Below are 17,831 nucleotides of genomic sequence, written 5' to 3' on the forward strand. Positions count from 1 at the left end.
TTAGTAAAAATACCATGTAATGTATATTTTGAATTCATTTCGACGTTCTCTAATATATGGTAAAAAGATATGTATTCCCATTTGTAAATCCAATTTTACATACTTGTAAGACCTCGATTTCGCCGTGAAAACAAACTGTTTTCGAAATTTATTTACTGATATCTATTGTACACCCTATACCCTGCAACTTTTGTTCTAAACTTCTTTTTGTTAGATGGTTGCAAGTGGATGAAAAATCGTGCGTCATGTTAGAAGTAACACCCTGTATACGCGGTTGGTGGAAATGAAATTGCTTCCTATGGAAAATTCCTTAGACAATATTTTGAAAAACAATAAGTGATTTATAGTAAGATCTGGAAACTTTTTATTTCCTTATCAACAAAGATAGTACGTATTTTGTAGTATAAAACGATAACTACGTAATATTTTCTATAAGATGGTAGCAATTAGACCATTTGTAACATCTAAACTATAAAGGAGAATATTATCAATATGTATGCAATAATAATTATTATATATAATAATATGTATGATACGAATTCCTGCAAATATGTAGCAATTCAGACATTATTATATATTAGAGTTTCAATGTAAGAGCCATTGTTTAATGATAACAATTATACATAAGTATATATATAACTATGTCTCTAATTGTAAATGGATCGACCAATCCTTCATTAAACAATGTCAATGCAAGTGTACTGATTTTTATCACTAAAAATATCATCAAAAATAATATCACGACCGGCTATCTACAATTTTATTAATTTTAAATTAAATTTTCATAGTATTGTGTTCATTCAATAAACGAATGAATGCTTCCAATTATAACTACATGATCATAACCAATGATAACATCTAAATAAATGAACAGGATGTGTGAACTGTGCAATATAATTTGTTATATGATGTTTTCATTTCAAAAATTCTACTAACAAACTTATTATTCTTTACAACAGATGCACAACAAAACGTCTTTATATTAAATTAATATTTGAGACACCAACACGAAACATGTCGCGGTCTGTAGCACCTGCAGGAATATGTACAATGAGACCCATGTGCCACTTTATCTTACATTCTCTCGGTATAGTCACATGTTTCGCTGTTATACGTTCACTCTCGGTTAACTTAACCCCAAACAGTAGAAAAAGAACAAGAGAAATCATACAGTAAAATACTAACAAGAGGCGGAGTATTTACAACAGCGATTTAAACTAATATTTTCATGAGTCAAAATAATGTACCATGTTGTTAATCTACATAAATAAAATCTAAACTTTCTTTGTGTTTTACAGATTTAAGTTATTATTTTTACACTAAAAATTAGTATAATTTAATACAAAAATGGTGGCTTTCCAAATTCTGATTGTAGATCCGAGAAGAATTCGTTTCACTTTGTTTATCAATGATAAAATAAAGTTTTACCTATTCTTTAAAAAAATGCAAAAAGAGAAGGACCGATTTTGTCATATTAGGTTGGTGCATATGAAATGTCAGTTTTTCTTCACATGTGAACGTTTGTATCCCTGTTTTCGTTATGCTTTTGTTTTTGGCATAACCTCGTTTATAGTCGTACTGTCCATTGCCAGAGTCACATTTCAACAAAGAAAATTTTTTAAAAAGTGCTTCCTTTTCTTATTTGTTTTGAATTTTATACCGATAGGAATTCAACCGATATTTGTGTAATTTTTTTATATGACTATAATCTTGGTAATAATGCTGCAAAAGCTGCACGCAATATAAACCACACGTTTGGGAAGAATACTGTTAACGATCAAAAAGTGCAGCGTTGGTTTGAAAATTTTCGGTCTGGTGATTTTTCCCTACAAAATGAACCGCGTGGAAGACCCAAAAGGTCTGTGAAAAATGATGCTCTGAAAGCATTGGTGGATACGAATCCAACTGTATCTCAAGGGAATTTGCTACCAGAATGAAAGTTGACCATACAACAATATTGCGACACCTTTCTGAAATTGGCAAGGTGAAAAAAATAGATAAGTGGGTACCGCACGAACTAACCGAGCGAAATAAGCTAAATCGGTTGAACGTATGCTCATCATTACGAATCCGATTTCATCGAGTGCCATTTTTCGGTCGGATTATTACTTGTGATGAAAAATGGGTTCTTTACGTCAATAGGAAAAGGTGTGCTCGGTGACTCGATAGGGATGAGGCTTGTACTCATACTCCAAAGCCATCACTTCATCCACGGAAAATTTTAATAACAGTGTGGTGGAATGTGACTGGAGTAATTCACTACTCATTCCTTCGAACTGGGGAGACTGTTCCGTCCGAGGCGGAACAAAACGGCGAAAATCCTTGAAGGTTCGTTTATGATATGGAAGTGCCAACAAATTTATTTTCGGGATTACCTTTTTTCGAACTCAGTTTATTTATTTTAGTTACAAGGGGGCAATTTCACCCTAAACCATGATAAAATCATTTAGTAATCCGCGCATGTCCAGACAATAGTTTTGGAATTTTTACTTTGTTCGTACAGACGACCGACCATATCATAAACCGGGAATTTCCGAAGGGTCGACGCGAACCTCGTTCGTAACGGTTCCGCCAGACATGAGTCAACTTGGAGGAAATTTCCAAGGCATCGGCAAATCTTCGAGGATCCCTCGCACGTGGCCATTGCCCTCACCCTTGCACCAAGAGGGCTGGCCAAGGGGCGTCGTCCAAGACTCCTCCGATTTTTGGAATTATGCGCCGATTGGGTATTTTCGACTTTCCAATCAGCGTACTCGACACAAAACCTATAGGTGTTGTATAAAAACACCTACATGATCGCACTCGCAAGAGTGTTTTTACACAGTTACGCAGTTAACATCAATCCGAATAGTTCAGAATCACTCAACCGTTTGGAGTGACGATATTATCAGTGTTTTTACGGAGTAACGAGATATTCATTCATCCACACATTCAGTCAGCCCCATCGTTCGGGACAGACAGTTAATCAGTTACTCAGTTATCAGTCAGTCCATCGTTCGAGACAACTACACTCCAGCTTCACACTCCGAAGAAGCATCCAATTCGAAATTCGAGAATTCGTTCGTCTCGAAACGCGCAACATCAAACGGGTTCTCAGTATCGTGAGAAACTAGTGGTCTGATCTCAATCATTCGGAGATTAGAGTCGAATCAGTTGATTTCTGAAGAAATTTGGAAATCGAAGCGTCGCGAGTATTAACGAGACCTAAAGTTAAAGCTGAGATTTACAACCCCAGCCGAGGAATTAAATCCGCGTTAGTATTCGTGTACGGGCGTGCAACTATCGAGGTTGCCACGCTGCGACGTCACATTTTTCGGTACTTCGAGCCGGATCTACTACGGAACAGTTTTTGGTCCTTCGAGCCGAATCTGTGACGTAACATTTCATGGTCCTTCGAGCCGGATCTGTGACGTAACAGAGACAATTACCGCCGAAAAGTACTGCCAGTACATTGATGAAATGCATGAAAAATTGAAAATTATACGCCCATCACTTGTTAATTGGCATGGCCCAATACTTCTCCACGACAATGCTCAGCCGCATACATCGTACAAAACAATTGCGAAATTAAATGAATTAAAATATGAAATTATTCACCGGATCTTTCGCCAACCGGCTTTCATTTTTTTAAACATTTAGAACAGTTTTTACGGGCTAAACAATATGAAAATGAAGACGGCTTGAAAAATATTTTAATTAAATAAACAGTTTTTGAAAAAAGATATACAGTTTTATATATTCATTTAAAAATCCGAAATTTTATACGCATCAACCTAATAGATTTACATTAGTGTCTAATGTAATCATATTATATTTATTATATTTATTATTGTTAATTGTGTACATTGACAATTTTTCACCGACTTGGGTCAATGCCCATAATCTTCCAAAATTCGGAGGATTTTGATATTACAAGATGAGAGGTTTTAGCCCTTTCACTGCATTCACACCTGCCAAAAACTAATCTCATTAATATCAATCTCTCGTTTATTATCTAAACGAAACTTTTTAAATATTTTCCAAAATATCTTCAAAAAGTGAAGGACAGTATACAATGTGGTACATTAAATTAACTAGTCCCAATCTCATTAAAGTGCAACGTGCGAACTACGATATGTAATACTGAATATATTTTTGTGAATATCTCAGAAACCAAAGTCAATCGGTGGTTATATGTACAGTGAGTCACAGCCAAAATCGTACATCACATATACGAATACGTTTCATCTCGTGAAAAAGTTCAGGAAAGATATGGGGGAAAAAATATCATGAATTTATATTGTAAATGTATCTATATTTACTATATAGTAGTATCAAAAGGAACAAAGTTGTCTAAATATAAAAAAAAACAAAGTTACTATGATTCAGTCTGGAAAACGTCTCACAGCTAAAATCGTACAGTATATATATTTTGTAATATTCCCCAAGGGGAATCCCTGAAAACAAATGAAAATTATGGAACAAATAAAAGATTACATTGTTTGGCGTATTCGCAGTTGTCGTTTAGCGTCGTAAGGTTCGTAGTTGAAAAAAAAAGAGAAAGATAGTAATAATGAAGCAGACAACGATAGAAGAGCGACAAATAGTTATAAGAAATTTTCAAAGTGGAAAAAGCTATCGTGAAATTGCGAAGATTATTGGTAGAAGTGCCAGTACTGTTCAGTATATTGTAAAACGATACCAAAACGAAAATAGAATAAGTAATGCGTCAAGAAAAGCTCCAAAGAAAAAGTTCAACGCGTACGACGAAAGATGGATAGTACGAAAAATTAAAGAGAATCCGAAGATCAGTGCACCTAAACTTACTAATGAAGTAGAAACATATTTAGGGAAAAGTGTATATCCAGAAACAATAAGAAGAATACTCAGAAAACATAATTTTCACGGTCGTACAGCTCGGAATAAGCCTCTTATAAACGAGAAGAATAGAAGAAAGAGACTAGATTTCGCAAGAGAATATATATACAAAGATTTTGATTTTTGGAAAGAAACTATATTTATGGACGAAAGTAAATTTAACATATTTCATTAAGATGGAAAAATTACGGTGTGGCGTCGACCAAATGAGGAGTTTAAAATACAAAATTTAAACAGTACCGTGAAACATGGAGGGCAATCAGTAATGGTCTGGGGCTGCATGTCCGCTGCCGAAGTGGGTAACTTAGCATTTATCGAAGGTAACATGAATAAATATGATTACATAAATATTTTGAAAAACAATTTGAGGGACAGTGCCGAAAAATTAGGGATTTTGAATTCGTTTAAGTTTTATAGCGACAATGATCCCAAACACACATCGCATGTAGCCAAAATGTGGGTACTGTATAATTGCCCTAAAGTACTAAACGCACCTCCACAATCACCTGATTTGAACGTGATAGAGCACGTCTGGAATGAATTAGAGATTAGAATTCGGAAACATACTGTTAAAAATAAAAATGATTTAAAAAGGGTATTAATGGAGGAATGGATAAAAATTGAACTCAGTTTTACTGAAAAATTGGTAAAATCTATGCCAAATAGATTGCGTGCGGTAGAATGTAGTCGTGGGCACCCACCAAAATATTAATTTTTAATTTAAACAAATTGTTGGTCACTTTTCTACAAATGTACGATTTTAGCTGTGAGACGTTTTCCAGGCTGAATTATAGTAACTTTGTTTTTTTTATATTTAGACAACTTTGTTCCTTTTGATACTACTACATAATAAATATAGATACATTTACAATATAGATTCATGATATTTTTCCCCCATATCCTTCCTGAACTTTTTCACGAGACGAAACGTATTCGTATATGTGATGTACGATTTTGGCTGTGACTCACTGTACATATGAACAAAAGTCGTTTAGAATCAAATTCTCAAAAACAAATTTCAAGGTGATTCAAATCAACGATGAGTTACTAAAATAAATAATTACTTTATTATTATAATATAATAAATATAATATGCTAATTAATTTGTAAAATATTTGCAAAAAACTGTTCTTATAAAAATTAGACTCTTAACTGTTTTATCTCGAATCATGATATCACACACAAGAGTAACTATTTTTCTATTAAATAAGTTCGTGTATTCGCATCCATACAATGCGTCTAACAAAAATGAAACGCGATGAGTAATTCTTATTTATTATTTTAGAAATTAATTTCTATTACATGTGATTTTTCAATAGTTGTAACGTTATTACTTTAGCAAAGTTAGATTACTAAAGACTTATACTGTGTGACGGTGTTATAGCACAAAACGATTTAAACAGTAAGAGGGTGCTCGACAAGTCAGGGTAGCGGACTAAAACGGAGGGATTTTGTTTTCAAGAAACTCAGCTTGCTACAGCATGTAAATTATACAAATTCAGTGAATTATAGAAGTTTAGTTCACGTATTACTGTATGTCAAGGGTGTCAATCTGTACATAACAATGTTAATGGGCACATCTATGACTACATACTTGGGTATGTAGAGATCTTACATTTATTTACTATTTGCCTAATTACGCGAGAAATTTGCAATAACATCAGTTTCTTTATGTGAATGCGTTTTAACGGGAGTATCGATTCATTTATTTCGAGTTTTATACATTACAAATTTCATTAAAAATTATTTGACACTGGAATTAACAAACTAGAAAAAATGATTGTTTTCATCTCCCTTATTTTGCAGTCACTGTTATAATAAAAGTATTAAATATCGAAAACAATTTAAAGAATGAATCATTTTACTTACGCAACGTGATGAGTATCAGAGAAAACTTGGAAGAGAAATTTAATGAGTACTCTATGAGTACATACGAATCATCTTTAATACACGATACTTCTAGTGTTAATGTTAGTTTATAGAAAAAATGTGAAATACGCTCTTATTACTGGAGCAAGACGTGGTTAAATGAGTAGGACATGATATAAATGTATAGTCTTGCTCTGACGAGTGTCGTGCTACCCGTGAGCGGTCAGGATCGAGCGGCAAGACGACTCTTCCACTCATGATATTCGGGCCGCCTCAATCTTCGACGCGTGCTCGACATTGAGCGTGTCGCAGTAAGAAAGGACGGAAGCGGGACTAAATGCGACTGTGTGAGATGTAACATGTCATCTCGTCAGAGCAGGACTATATCTATCCTGCTACAGTTAACTGAGTTATGTACACATTTTTTTCAGTGACGTTTCCTTAATATGTTGAATGCCATGGGGGTCACCCGTGTCCTCCAACCAAATAAAATTACTATAGTTCACTCAATGAAACGACGATTATTTGAAAACATTCTTATATTATAAATAATTTTACCTGATGGGGCGACATTCAGCTAGGTCAACGTGCAGTAATAATAATGCAATTCAATAGAATGATTTAATATTATATTTTTTCATTTTGTGTATTTTGCTTTTTAAAATCGTGTGACATTCAACGTGTTAATATGAAAATAGCAGCTAAAGAAAGAAAGAAAATAATCGCTGCTAGGAAGAAAATATCACTGAAAAATCTCGATGAGTTTTTAATAATCGATGAAATGATCGGTTTTAAAATTTGATTAAAAATTCTACGTTTTCTTTCGTTCGCTTAACTTTATATGAATTCCTAGATTGTTCGATTAATCAGTTTTTCAATTTTTGTCTTTCCTTTTGTTTCTGTTTTCACTAAAAAAAATTTCTCACCTGATTTGATTATCTTTCTTTAGTAGCCAGTTATCTGATTTGTTACGATCGAAATAAGTATATATAAAGTGTCGGTGCAGTTAGTGTTAACACATCACGGCCCGAGTTGTTTCCGGGCGTTAACGTGTTAAGAAAAAAAATGTCTGCTTTCTCTGTATCGTTATTTCTTTTATTTCTGCTTACTTCTACATATACAGGGTTTCCAAAAATTTTCTGTGGAAAATCAATACTAAAATATCATATAAAAGAGTCCATAAATTCTTTGTTAAAATATTTTAGTAAAAATATAAAACTAGAAATGCACAATAGTGCTATAATATCTTTTTTAATGTAATGCGCAATAAAAGAAGATACGTAATTTTTATGTTATGCGTTAATATTGCTGTAGGCTATCATAGATCAATCCCACACTCTTGATTTGATAAAGATGAATGAAAGAAAAGGTTTACAAAATTCATTTTGAAATAAAAGGTCGCCATTTTTTATTGCTGTGGCGTATTCTACTCGTCGCGGAAGCAAATTGTCTGAAAGGAACCGCGAGACGGAAATGATTCCTTTGCTTGCAAATTGCTGTTGAAGTTCGCATGAGAGAGCAAAGGAATTCGATGTTTAGTGCCCTTTTTTGCAACGCTATAGGTTACATAGGACTTGACACTGTATGATATTTTTTTCAGGTCAAAGTGAATTTTACGAACCTTTTTTACATCCATCTCCATTAAATGAAAGATGTTGAACCACGTCCTAATAGTCGTGGCATCTAATTTAGGATCACTGTGTAAATAGTCGCAGTTAATTCAGTTTCGTAATAACTTTCAAAGTTACAGTTCACTATTTTCAAAATATCGAAAGGACAATAATACGCAAACATGTACAGTGAATGCTCGCTTAAATTTCACAACTTTGGGTCCCAGCAATGGCATTTACCCGAACAGGAAAAAAAGGAGGAAGCTATTTGTTTCCAGGAATTGACTCGAGCACAGCCTGACAAAGGCAGAGAATCAATATAATGAACGGAAGCAAGATAGAAACGGTCCATCGAGCATCAAGGATGGACACGCGGGACTTCAAAGTGATGCCACACGTCAAATATAAACATGCAATGAAGAAAATTTCAATCGCAGTAATTTTAAACTTACCTTCTCAAATATAATGAATTTCTGAGATTGTTATGATTAAAATGATTCTAAACACGATGGAAATCGGACAAGTTTTACAGACTTAATATAATTAACGAAGAAAAAGGTTCATTTGCATCAAATCGATAAAATTAAACCGATTTACGTCGTGTTTGGACTCATTTTAATGAGAAGAATCTCAATAATCCATCGGCATTAAGATTGGGAAGGTAAGGTTAAACTTATTGCAATGGAATTTTTCTTCGTTACATGTTTATATTTGATGCGTGCGTTATTTTTTTTACCTGTGTCTGGCTTTCTTCCCCTCATTGTATTCATTCTCTGTCCGTGTCTACTGGGATCATGTTACACTGAGCTCGAGACAGTGAGTAATGGGGGTAGACTAGGGACGGTGCAGTGCAATTAAACCGAGCAGATTTCTGTGAAGCTTAAGCGGGCTGTACTTCGTATACGACATAAAAATAATGAGGTTATTGTTACGAACCTTTGTATTTGTAAAATATTTATAAGACTACATTATCTCCTTCGAAGATGTTCCCAATAAAAGTTACACATCGTTGAAAAAGAATAATGTAGTTTTCTATATGTTTTTCAAATACATACCGAGTGTTGTAGCAACAGTTCATTATTTTTCTTAATAATAACTCGTTATTATGTAGTTTCTAACACGAAAGTAACGCATCATATATTGTTCATTAAAATCATCGGCATTTCCCATCAACAATTTCCGCCAGTGGATTATTTTCATTGAGTGTAGGTATGGAAAAAACAAATTTATGAACGAATCATGACTACGATTTAAAAAGATCATAAAGTACCTCGTAGATCTAGTGAAAATATCCTGAAGCATTTTATAGAATGCCAAGTATAACTGACAAATATGTAAAATGTTAAGTACAATTAATATATTAATCCTTTGCTGAATAATAATGTGGCAGACTCGCGTTGAAGAATTTAAATGGACTTTAACAAGGATAAATACTACTTAATTCTTTCGAATACAAGTTAAATATTATTCTTCTATTATCAATTATTATACTTTAGATGTAGAATATGCTTAGAATTTTTCTGTTTTTGTTTTAATTAATCATTAGTGACAAATTACGTGTGAGAGATAAATCATAGACGAGAGATAAATCTATTATACATGTATATAAATATTACACTTTTGTACAAAATGCATTCCCAAGTACTTTTTTAGAGAACGCAGTTTTGTAACTGGTATAGAAAAATGATATGCAGAGATAATCTTTTTCTATCGAAAATGCTGTAAAATCAACTATGTTCATAAAAGGAGAAATACTTAAGTATATACGTAATTTACATAAATAATAATTAAATGTTGACACAACAGAATCCAATGCAAATGCAAATGTAATGTTTGGTTGCACTGTATGATGACCCAACTGATTTTCATATTGTTTGAGAGTGATTAACAGAAATATCTTTGATGTTTGACACATGTTTCACCGATAATGAAATGAAAATATGTAGGTGTAGTTTCGCGTTTCATGTTTACATTACATCTTTTTGATCAAGAATTTAAAGACTGTTTGATATGTACATATTATTCTAGTCCTATTTTACTGGCAGGTCCAGGGATTGAGACGGTTCCGAAAATAACTGTTTGAAAATGTTATATTATGGTTTCGACTGAAACAGTTATAGAGAACCGAAATGAAGTCATGACTGTTATTGGGTATATCGATTTCAATTTCGGATATTACATCAGTTTTATAACTGTTATTTTTTGATTTTGCACTTTGGTTTTGTACTTTGGTTCTACATTTCTTCCAGAGCCGAAAAATAACAGTTATAAAACCAATTTTAAAGAACCGGAATCAAATCTGATATAGCTCAGGTTCGATATATCCAATAACAGTTATGCCTCGATTTCGGTTCTCCACAATTGTTTCGAGAACCGGAACCGATTTTATAACTGTTTTCAGCCTCTGGGTAGGAAATCAATCCTTGTCAAATTTGATGAAAAAAACTGCAGGATATCTTGTATACTGACATACAAGTGACTTTAATTGCTTTGTTCAAATGTGAAAGACGAATACAAGTTGACTCTAGAAATGTTTCAATACTCGTTACGTGATCTATACAGGGTGTATCTAGTAACTGGTCCGAGCTATTATTATTCAAGATAAAAAATATTTTACCCCTGTAGACTCTTATTACATGGTTTAGCTCGCTAATTTCACCGATACGCTTCTATAAAGTGTTGTATCGCACTTGACCTTTGTTTGACATATTTGTTCGTATCACTGATATTATTTTAGATAATTCGACGTTTTTAATTCGGTTTATGTCGGATTTTTGTATTCAAGCTAGTGAGTTGTATACGGCCTATCATTTGTGCGTTACAATTTGGAAACACGCTGTATTTATATATATATACATAAACAATGATTGTAAACAAAAACAATTATAATTATAAACTGAAAATATTTGTTTAATCCCTGAATTTTACTGAATTTTAACGTTACATTTTATCATACTGTTCTATACTATTACGAACATAACTATTTTAATGGTCACTCTAATTACCTTAGTTTCATGTCTTTTTCTAATTTTCAGTAAGTCGAAAATGTAGAAATTATTCAGAAGGTATAAACATGTAAAAGAAATCGTACTTTATTATAGTTATTTCCTGATATTTTGAAATGGAGAATGACAGTGATGGAATCATAATGCTGCATTAGCATAACATTCCAGTCATTACTGTTTGATTTTTACAAGTCTGGTTCAGTGGCTAAGTGTCAAAGTAACAAGTCAAAGACATAGTAACAAATCCATCAAGTATTATACATTATCAGATTCCAATTTCAGACTTTTGTCCATACTATTTACTAACACTAAAACTACCAAACGGGTCACAATGACCCATTATTGATTTCCTCTTTTTATAATTATTAAAGAGATAACAGATGTTTCACTGAGTAATTACTAAAGAAATTTATTTAGCAATACACAAACTGCATTGTGAATCAACTAAAGTTCCAATAGATGCAATCTTGGAGTTTCTGTAGAAGAATTTCAAGAAGTGAATTTAACAGGAATATTTACTTCTGGTCGGCTCTAAGGAAAGCAATAGTAGTCTTTCCAAAATCTTTCTGGAAAAACATTTATGGAAAAATATAGTGTTGCATTTAATATAATTTCCTTAACGTATTGCATAGAGTAAACTAGTACTATTACTACCTTAGTTATTCAAAAAATTATAATATCAGAAAAACATTGATCATGTAAAAATACAATTTTTGGCCTGGACTATTGTGAGATGAAAATATTTCTTCTAAATCATAGTTTAAGAGGTACACAGTGCTATTTCTCCAATGGAGAATCTCCATATCCACTGCATGTAAATATCTATAAATAAATATAAATAACCATTTAAAGTTGTAGAGATATAAGGCGACTTTTATACCTTCGTAAGCAATTCTACCCACAGAAAAGTACTATTGTCACACAATCATCCTCTTCTAAACAGTTTTTTATGTACAAAAACCATACTTCTATCTATTATAGTTTTCTGAGATATTAAGATACTGATTACTCTACTCTATCTTTATGTTATTCGAGATTAGACTATGTCTATCTCTATGTATTTTAAAACGTCGGCAAGGTATAGATGGTATAGTACTATAATAGTTGATTCGGCAATTATTTACAGCACTGATACCTCACCGAATTGTATGACCTTGAAATGTGTTGGTAAGGTCATTATTTTGAACAACTGTTCTCCATATACATTATTATCGCGCGGTCTTAGTTTTCTAGACATTCGTAAAAATATGTTCGGGAATGGAGAGTTTTTGTACTTATTTACAAAAATAGTAACCCTTGTGTGCCTTTGATCTTGATATATATTATTAAGGTCATAACTTTTGAACTTACACTTTCTGTTAAATAGTTTACATTCCTGGGTGTATGGAATAATGACCTTAACAACATGTATCAAGATCAAGGTCATACGAGGGTTAGTCTTTTCGTAAATAAGTACGAAAATTTCCCATTCCCGGACATCTTTTTGCAAATATTTGGAAAACTAATGTTGAGCAGCGGTAAAATGCATAGGAAAAAGTTTTTCAGAATGATGCCTTGCCAGCATATTTCAGGGTCGCCCAAATCCGTGAGGAATCAATGTTGTAAATAGTTTTTTTACTATTTACAATAGTAATAGACAATAGTAATAGTCATTACTACTGATTCATACATGTGACGCGCGTCTTATGATCGTTACTGTTCAAGCATTTTATAGGAGAAATTAAATTTAAGTAAAAGTATTTGAAACTATATGTCTGTTTCATATCAATCTACAGGTGCTTGTCAAACAGTCTACGGGTGTGAATCATCAATAATCCTAAACAAATTGTAAAACTTAAACTACTTCATTAAATAATATCGATTGTGTTTCACTATACTATCGTATGTGGGGTTCATATGAAACAAACGTAATTCGTGTCACTACAAGGAACTCACAATTCGTAAAGAACTTGATAAAGTGTTATGTACCTGTCATTGTGTTTCCTGTGCGGCAGTAGAAGTGAAAATATTGGTTAATATTACGTTTCGTTTAAAAATTGCCACGAACAAACTATTGTTAATTACGAAAGAGTTCAAAATGTCCATTTCTAATTTACTTATGATTAGTGTCGTGTTCATTCCCGATGTTTCGTTGCTTAAATCAGACTACTGTGATGGTGATCAAAACAAATTGTATACGAGAGTCTAAAGGAGACTTCAAATGTTAGCTGTTGGGTACATAACAATTAGTTTCGTGGAATAATCGTTTTTCTGATATAAATTAGTTTCATTTTAAATTTAACGTTATATTATTAATTAGTATATTATAATAATAGATTTATTATATTAATAAAATGTTAAAAATTTGAATGATAAAAAGGAAAGTTGCAAATTAATTTTAATAACATACTAGTACATCGTGTATCTACTTAACAAATAATATCGAAATAAATTACTTAGTTGTCAAGCATGAGTAATTACAAAATTGGACTTGTAAAGTGTTCACATAACTTCTTTTTAAATCAATTAAATTTAAAGACAGAAGTTAATATTATATAATAGGGAACGTAAGTAATACAATAATATAATAAATATAAATTATAAAATCATATAGAAAAATATATATTAAAATTATAAAATTAATATTAAAGCTAAAAATTAAATACAACTTTTCCAAAATTCACTATGTAATTTCTGGATACGTAAGATATCTCACAATATGTTTATGTAAACACGATTGTATAAGTGTCTTATGGTATACCATTTAAAAGTAATTAAGAACATTCAAATAATACAAATATATGTTGCTAAACATAAATGACAGTTTGCGTTACAGAAAAAGATGTAAAATATGCTCAAAAGTATTGTTTGAATCTTAGCTTTCAACTAAAATGTAATCTAATCAAAACATTGTTTTGCCTGTTTTCAACGTTAATAGAATACTAAACAATTAAACCATTACAAAGTTGCGAAATATAATTTAGTACATCAGTGTTTAGTGTTCCTAATCTAGTGCTAATATTTTACTGTCCATGTCTTCTGTTCAAGTGTCCTTCAGACTCCGTATTTCAATAAATTATTAAACTTCCAAACAATTTAATTAATATCCCTGTGCCTGGTGCAGTTGCTCTTTCATCTCGAGATAAACAAAACAATATTGAGAAAAGCGCTGCAGCATACTGTTTTATCATGCATACCATGAAGATATATTTTCAGAATGGCTAAAAATTGCACGGCTAAATAAGAAGTTAATACATAAGCTTTGTAATTGTCTCATTACATTTAACAACTTTTTAAAAAGCAATTAATTACATAGCAGATTTTAAACGGTGAATAAAAATTGTAAAAATGCATTCGTTTTTCAGTAATGGAAGGTAAAAATTCAATTTGAGTAAATAACAATTTAACCTAATCATTCTCTAAAACAATTTGAGCTTGAAGTATTCGTAATATACATAAAAAATTAGAACACATATTTTATTATAAGTGAAACATCTTTGTATACGTCTATGATTCCACTTTCTGAAGTAGTATAAGTTGCAAATACACCTACGTTATATTTACGATATATTCTAGCCTAGCGAGCAAAATTAAGTGGAAAAAATATAACCTAGAAATTATACCATTTAAAATTAAAACCATGAAAGTTTATGTATTATGTTAGACAGTTAGGTGAACTTACAACCAAGTATTTATATACCATAAGAAGCATAATACAGGGTGTTCCGTGTTTGATGATACAACCGAAAGTAGTGAATACTTTTGTTCAAAATTTCATTTTCAAGAAAATCAAATGTGAATATTCATTGGACATATTGTTTACTATTATCAAATACTGATAACAGGATATCGCTGTATGATCAGTCTATAATTTCTCTTTATAATTTTTGTCGACGCCATTTATAATCGTTTTACTATCCATATTATATTCTGAGATAGGTAGTCAAAAGATTGAATCGCGATTAGGTAAGGACAGTGATAAAGGAAGGAAGAGAAGAAAAGAGTGTCTAGTAGAAACTAACGCAATGAGTGAATCTATTTCACTTTTTGTATGATATAAACACATGAATATATCGCACAAAAAGTGAATAAGATTCTAACCTACTGTTTGAAATTTTAAATAAATTAAAAATTGTATTATTATAAATATACATTAATATAGATTAGATCAATAAATTTATGAAAATAAATAGAATTAATTAAAAAAAATACTTCTCATGAAATTAAAATAATTAAATGCATCACAGAATGTTTCAATGTGTATAGGGTCTTACTCGGGGAATTAGAATTTCGAGACTCTGCAGGATCTCGTGGGAAGAATTTCGCCTTTACCCATTTACACCAATTTTATTTGTTAATTCTTGTGAGCAGAGTGAAAGATTTTAAAACCATCTGGAGTATGTAATGTAATAAGACTACCCGCATGTATAACACATCATTGGCTATTTTGGAACTAAAACATCTCAACATGTGTAATATGTTATTCCACCGCAAGAAGTTAAGAAAGGATAAAACAAAATCGAACACTTTTCAGTGAAACGTTCACAGAAATATGTTCAATGGCTTCTATAAGTCTGTTGTTATTCTCAGCAAGCTTAAATAAAAACAAAACGAAACTTGTTATGAATTTATAGTAAATTTTCATTAGAAATAAATAACATCATTATCAAAGTAAAAATTTGTATACTTTAGCACAAATAAAATGATTAATTACAATATGAAACAATTTTGACAAAATTTCAAAACTTTCTGTACGTAAGGTATCATTTGGGTTTGTGTTTGAAGCAGATGGTGTCACTTCTTCTTTTCCTGGTTATAATAATATTAAAATTATGGTAATCTTGTCTTGTGACATGCGGAAGAAAAGATTGTTCAATAAATTTCAATCAAGAAAAATCAAACAGTGAATATTTTCATAATTATAATTTTTATTGATTAGAATCTTCCTCTTTCATTTTATGAGTACTATTTGCGTTTAAAATATTTAACTCTTTTGTCACTCGTAATAAGCGACTCATAATAAGCTATTATTGGGTGCCAAAGTTCATCAAATGAGTAAATACTTTTATTATAGAAGACACCCTTATACTCTCACAACCAAGTAATTCTACTGATATGAATCGTATTGATATTAATTGATTAATATTAATCATATGTGCTTATATATGCATCACCAGCCGCTGTAATATCTATTTTAACCAGGTAATTGCTTTTGTTTGACGTTACACACGTCATCTTAAAGCTTGAAATGATACCAATTCTTTCCAGTATGAATTCCTTATTTTCTTCAGATAAATATGTAATTCTTTTTTTATTTGCTTTGGTTTTTCATTGAAATATATCCTAGGTGCATTCGTCCAGTGTTAGACGAGTACACAGTTCATTTTTTCATTTCATTGCGCGCAAAACGAGAGATTTTTCAAACTAATTTCCACAGTTAACAGGTTAAAGGAAAAAAGTTTGGAATATTTGGCACGATTACCCACAAGTTAAGGACGTGATAAAACTGCGTATACAGAATGTATCAGAAAGAATGCACGCCGTAATCAAAACAGTGTACACGTATCTATATAAGATGTATGTATGTACTTTATTAATTAACAAAAATTGTTATTAAATTACGTTCAGACGTTTAATATATTGTCTGCTAAATATAACTAACAGGAATTTTTCATACTGATGCAATGCATTTGACGAAATATAAAGTCACATGTTACAATCCATCACAGCTATTATATTCTTCACTATTTAACACCTTTTTAATTTTAACAAAATTTGATTAATTCAATAAATTTCTATGAAAGTCAAATATTGAATTTGTGATTAACATGTTAAAATTGACTAAAAACATAAATAATATTGGAAACTGTGAGTGGTTATAATTTATTGGTCGTAGGTTAGACACCTACGATTTGTCATTACCTTTCTTTTCGATTGCAATACGACTCACGGTACACCCTGCACACATATTCATTTAATTTAATTGCGAATTTATATAAAGAATAATGTTGTTAAATGTAAGTATTAAATAATTAGTATATACCAATGTATATACTATTCATTAATGTAAATATACACGTTTTCTTTATACTACTTTCAATACGTCCGTAAACGTTCTTGACACGTTCACCTGATTACTTATATTTTTATTCCTTTGTTGCATTCAAATTCGTGCACTGAGTTATAGTTAATCGAATATTATATTAGAAATGCTCCATAATATTAGGCTACATTTATCAGTACGATATTAAAGTAATGAGTCTCAATGTCAATATAAAACTTGCACTTGCACTCTGTGTTTTAAATAAGAAATCAAACATCGTGTTAACGTCACGGTAAATTACTCACCTATCGTTATTTTGTGATGAAACATGTAGTTTTGTGATGAAACATCTGCAACGAATATTTGTTGAAAGCAGTGTTTCATGAGATCAGTATATTAGTGTAAACAGAATATCACATTCTTCGAATTAACCATTATAAATAATACAAAAAATAATTGCTTTCAAAC

The 17,831-nt window shown here is 31.5% G+C and overlaps 1 protein-coding gene and 1 long non-coding RNA gene across 21 annotated transcripts in view; one reads left to right on the top strand and one right to left on the bottom strand.

Annotated features, from left to right (window-relative positions):
* LOC116435176 (uncharacterized) overlaps nt 1-17,831 on the bottom strand; it is a 384,264-nt gene that overhangs the window by 181,352 nt on the left and 185,081 nt on the right. For 15 of the 20 annotated variants that reach the window (XR_004236703.2, XM_031994464.2, XM_031994459.2 and 12 more), the window contains 2 exons: nt 17,669-17,713; nt 13,310-13,324 (listed from right to left, as the gene is read on the bottom strand). The exons of 2 other annotated variants lie outside the window; for them this stretch is intronic. Coding sequence is in view for 17 of the 18 variants with exons in the window: in XM_031994464.2 (XP_031850324.1) it covers nt 13,310-13,324; nt 17,669-17,713 (60 nt within the window). In the remaining variant the exon portion in view is untranslated. The remainder of the gene's footprint in view (nt 1-13,309; nt 13,325-17,668; nt 17,714-17,831) is intronic. 3 more of the 20 variants (XM_031994471.2, XM_031994470.2, XM_031994468.2) reach the window with 2 other exon arrangements.
* Nucleotides 1-17,831, top strand: part of LOC143175111 (uncharacterized) — an 83,445-nt gene that overhangs the window by 54,711 nt on the left and 10,903 nt on the right. The window lies entirely within an intron of this gene.

Source organism: Nomia melanderi, chromosome 11 (genome assembly GCF_051020985.1).
Source record: "Nomia melanderi isolate GNS246 chromosome 11, iyNomMela1, whole genome shotgun sequence".
NCBI lineage: Eukaryota > Metazoa > Arthropoda > Insecta > Hymenoptera > Halictidae > Nomia > Nomia melanderi.